This window comes from Mus pahari, chromosome 8 (genome assembly GCF_900095145.1).
Source record: "Mus pahari chromosome 8, PAHARI_EIJ_v1.1, whole genome shotgun sequence".
NCBI classification, from domain to species: Eukaryota; Metazoa; Chordata; class Mammalia; order Rodentia; family Muridae; genus Mus; species Mus pahari.
In genome coordinates this window covers 84656888-84661190 of record NC_034597.1, presented here as the reverse complement: position 1 = coordinate 84661190, position 4303 = coordinate 84656888, and the positions used below count along the sequence as shown (strand labels likewise).

Below are 4303 nucleotides of genomic sequence, written 5' to 3'. Positions count from 1 at the left end.
TTGTTGAAGCCCCAGATGGGTTAGAATGAACTATACTGGTTTGACCTCAGACTCACAAAGCTTTTCCTGCCTCCTCCTCTAGCGTGGCAAAATTTTAGGCTTATTCCTCCACCATGCCTGTCTCTTTAATTTCTCTTGAACAGAAATTCCTCCACATATTCACATTTCAACCCGTAACAGTACTTTTGTATTTTAGAAAGCTTTATTTCTCCATTTATTTAATAAGATTTACTGAAAAGGAGTAAATAAGTAAGTAAAAGGGATACANTAAATTAAAAAGTAAAATGTAAGAAAACTGTGAACATCAATTCTTTTTCTACTAACAGATCTTCAGTTCTTTAAAGATCATTAGATATCTATCATGAAGAGGCAGATGCAACATTCTTCAATACACATATTGCACACATTTGTATTCCTTACTCTTTTTAATATATTATAGAAAACTAGTGCTGCTATGTTTTCAGAGACAGGGTCTACTGGAGACCAGACTTGAAATCAGTATTGAATAATTAAGGATAACCTTAACCCTCTGATCCTTCTGTATCTTTTTTTTTTTATATATACTGAGATTACAGAAATGTGATGGACATTATAAAACAATAATTAAACAAAAAAATTTAAGGAAAAGGCTATCAATTTCTTACAATTGTCTATGATATTCACAAGTCTCTCAAGGGGGTAAAACAAACTTATACATTAAATGTTTAATTAATGCTACCAACAATCATCTACAACTTAGAGAAAACTCTGCAAGCATATATTTTAGTTCATTTCTCAGGCCTTTATTTTGTTCCCAGGACCAAATACTTCTGAGGTTTCTGACAATAAGGTTACATGATCGATCGAATTCTACTTTTACGTTCTGGAATGCCAATTATTGTCATGACTTCATGGTTATATTCTTGGGTCACACTTTTCTGGGTCTTGGTTTTGCATTTTCCCTGGGAGGTTGTTTGTGATTTTCCCCTGAAGAAGATTATTCCACTCCTGGAGGATTTTCGCCTCTTCCTGCAGGGCAACTTCTTCATCTTGTAGAGCCCCATGCTCTTCTCTCAGGGCTTTGTTCTCCTCCCTTAGAGCCTGCTCCTCTTTCCACAGAGCCTGTTCTTCCAACTCCAGAGCAGCCCCCTCCTTGGTCAGCGCTTCCACCAGCTCCGCAGCCACTCTGTCCCTCATCAGGGCTTTCTCTTCCATTCTGAGAGCCCTCTCCTGGTGTTGCAGAGCAGTGGTCTCCTCGCACAGGGATTTGATCTCCTCATGCAGAGCCTTGGCCTCACTCTGGAAGGCTTTTTCTTGTTGCCTGAGAGCTGTGATTTGAGCTTCCATGGCTCGATTCTGTTGCCAAAAAGACTTTCCCTCTGTATTCAGGGAACTGTATTCTTCCCCAGAAAGTTTTGGGTTCTCTGAAATCATCATTTTCACATTCCGGAGTAGCTGGTTCTGCTGCCTTAGGATGTGGTTCCTCTCCCTGATGAACTGGTTGTCCATCCGAAAGGTTTTATTTTCTCTTCCTAAGGCTTTGTTTTCCCCCCAGAGAAATTTGTTGTCTTTTCTCAGAGCCCTGTTTTCTTCTCTCAACGCCTTATTTTCTCTACAGAGTTTTTTTTCTACTTCGTGGGATTTATGTTTGAGTTTCTTCTGATTTCGGGTACAAGAGAAACAAGAAAACAACCGCAGTATTTTCCTTTTGTGAATTTGTTTTGATCCAGAGACATCCATATTTTTTTCTGTGTACTACTGATAATTGAGATTGAAAATGTCCTAAATCTGTTCATGTAATCTTGGCTGTCTGTTGGCTTCCTTATGGGTCATGCAGTAGGTATCGACTCAATGCTCAGTCAGGCCCGCTGGAGGTAAGCGAAAACAGTGATAAAAGCTAGTAGGCTTCCTATTAGATTGCTACCACCAAAACTAGACTTGAAGCTAAACAAATCTAATTTAGACTTTAATTACTTTATTCTACATAAGACATTACATTGATCAAATGTGTTCATAAGCTAGGCTACTTCTAATCAATATGATTGTTTTATATTATTATATAGTAATAATATTAATTCATTGTCTCTGAATGTGGCACCACTAATATTGAAGCTAACTACTCATTTAAGATGTTCCTAGCTTTGAATCCCTTCTAGAAGAAAAAAAAAAAAGGAAGAAGAAGAAAATAAAACAGAGAAAAGACATTGAAGATATTTTAAGGCAATACAAACTATTGATTATACAGCATTTACTTAGCGTTCTAGGAGAGTTAAAGATTTAGGCAACCAGCCAGACTTACATTGCTCTGTTCTCTAAGTCACTTGTATGCCTGGTTTCTGTTACTAAAGGAGAACAAGCAATACTTTAGGTCATATACAGTGATGTCACTTAGGGGTAACATTAGTGACACATAGGCTACATTTGTAGTCTGGTTTTTTTAAGGCATGTGTTTTAGGAAAATAAGAAAGCTTATGTTTTGATGTCCTCCATATTGTTAAATTAAATATATAAATATATACATCCAACTTATTTATAAATTATTAAATTTGATTTTAAAGTGATATTTGTCATCATTAGTCATGTATTTTATTTTTGGTAAGTATTTGTGTTGTGTAATTAACAAATAGTAAAATTCATGAATAGTTGAAAAAATTGTTAAAAAAATTAAGACCACTGTTGAATTATATGAATAATGAAAATTTGTATGTCAAATAAATAGACATGTTGACATTTTAATTCTAATTAAACAAGTTTACAAGATTACTTAGCAGGCTATTCAATGTCATGTAAAACAGTAAATCATCTTTACATATGGTATGTCCATTCTAGTTCATATGAATAAATGTGTACATATATATTTAGAAAACTATAGTAAAATGAATCATGAAATTAGGTAAAAATAAAGAACTGGCTACATTATATTGAGCTAGGCTTCCCAGAAATGCAAACATCAAGTAGTCTCACACATATGTGGATGTGAAGCACAGTCTTTGGATTTGTGTGATTAACTTGCAATTCCTATAGAATCTGGAAACTAGATAGGGGCCATTAGCTAAAAGGAAGAAAGACGGGTAAGAATCATATAGAATACAGGTAATATATGTAGAAGGAGAAAATTGCGGAGGAACTTTAGTGTAGGAAGGAATGTGAGTTAAGAGCAAAGGAATGGGTGGGAGAGGGGATAATATTAAGGATGTTTAAAAGGTATATGGAAACATTAATTTATGCCCTTCGAATATATTTAAACAGAGGGAGAAAGCAAGGGAGGGAGAAATTGAGAGGAGTAAGAATAAAAAATGTATTCATTTCACTGCTTACTATGAATTGAGAAGATATTTAATTCCATGTCACTGAAATGGTTCTTCCTGTCTCTGATGTTGCAAACTATTTTGTATTTGGATATTTATAAAAATATTAATTCCAGTTTTACAAATATGTTATCTGTGATATCTGTATAAAAATTATAAACTTTGGAATTTCTAACTTTTGACAGTCTAGTTGTTCTGAATTCCCTTTTGTTGTTTAATATATCACTCTGACAAAAATTGGCAAGGGATGGACTGAAGTGACTAATGCCTCTATGTGGTCCATCACCAAGGGAAGGCAGAACGGGAGAGAAGAAGCTAGAGCTTGGAACAGAAGCCATGAGGGAAGCTGCTTGCTTTCTGGCTGTTATGATCAGGTTTAAATTTATTATAAGAAATGGTGGTGCTCCGAGTGGGCTGCACCCTCCCATATCATCAGTTCACAATCAAGACAGTCTGCCATAGATATGCTCGGAGCACAGGTTGTGTCAGAGCCATCCCTCTGTTGTCAATCCCTTCTCTGGTGATGAAGAGCTTCTTGAACTCTCCTCTGCCCTCCTTAGAGTGTCTGTTAGTATCTTCCTTCAGGGTGTGTTTAGGTGCAAGTCCATGGGTGTAGCTAGCTTCTGACATTTCTAGGAAAAACAATCTCACAACAAATACTATTTAAAGTGAAAACTCACATGATGTTTAATGTATCCATAAAAATTCAGCTTCACCAATTCAACAAATTTGGTCAGAAAGTTATGACAAAGAAGGTTTAAAGAGATTATAAGAGACTAATATTCTTTCTTTCCTCCTTTTTTCATCCTCCTTCCTTCCTTCCTTCCTTTCTTTCTTTCTTTCTTTCTTTCTTTCTTTCTTTCTTTCTTTCTTTCTTTCTTTCTTTTCCTTCCTTCCTTCCTTCCTTCCTTCCTTCCTTTTTGTCTTTTCTTTCCTCCCTCCTTCCCTCCCTCCCTTCCTTCCTTCCTTCCTTCCTTCCTTCCTTCCTTCCTTCCTTCCTTCCTTCCTTCCTTCCT

The 4303-nt window shown here is 36.0% G+C and overlaps 1 protein-coding gene across 2 annotated transcripts; it reads right to left on the bottom strand.

The window, feature by feature from the left end:
- Window positions 1-760: 760 nt before the first annotated feature.
- Window positions 761-2293, bottom strand: LOC110325987 (coiled-coil domain-containing protein 70-like). Of its 2 annotated transcripts, none has more exons than XM_021204156.1 (2): window positions 2279-2293; window positions 761-1847 (listed from the first exon to the last, which is right to left on the bottom strand). In XM_021204156.1, exon 2 carries the CDS (start codon window positions 1717-1719, stop codon window positions 895-897), a length of 825 nt encoding a protein of 274 aa, XP_021059815.1. In that variant the 5' UTR covers window positions 1720-1847; window positions 2279-2293; the 3' UTR covers window positions 761-894. The 2 variants fall into 2 exon arrangements, with proteins under 2 accessions (XP_021059815.1, XP_021059814.1); XM_021204155.2 differs by having other exon boundaries at window positions 2223-2281.
- Between the last annotated feature and the right edge of the window lie 2010 nt (window positions 2294-4303).

Bases quoted from the DNA above. Each gene is read 5' to 3' on its own strand.
- LOC110325987 (XM_021204156.1), bottom strand. From the start codon at position 1,719: ATGGATGTCTCTGGATCAAAACAAATTCACAAAAGGAAAATACTGCGG.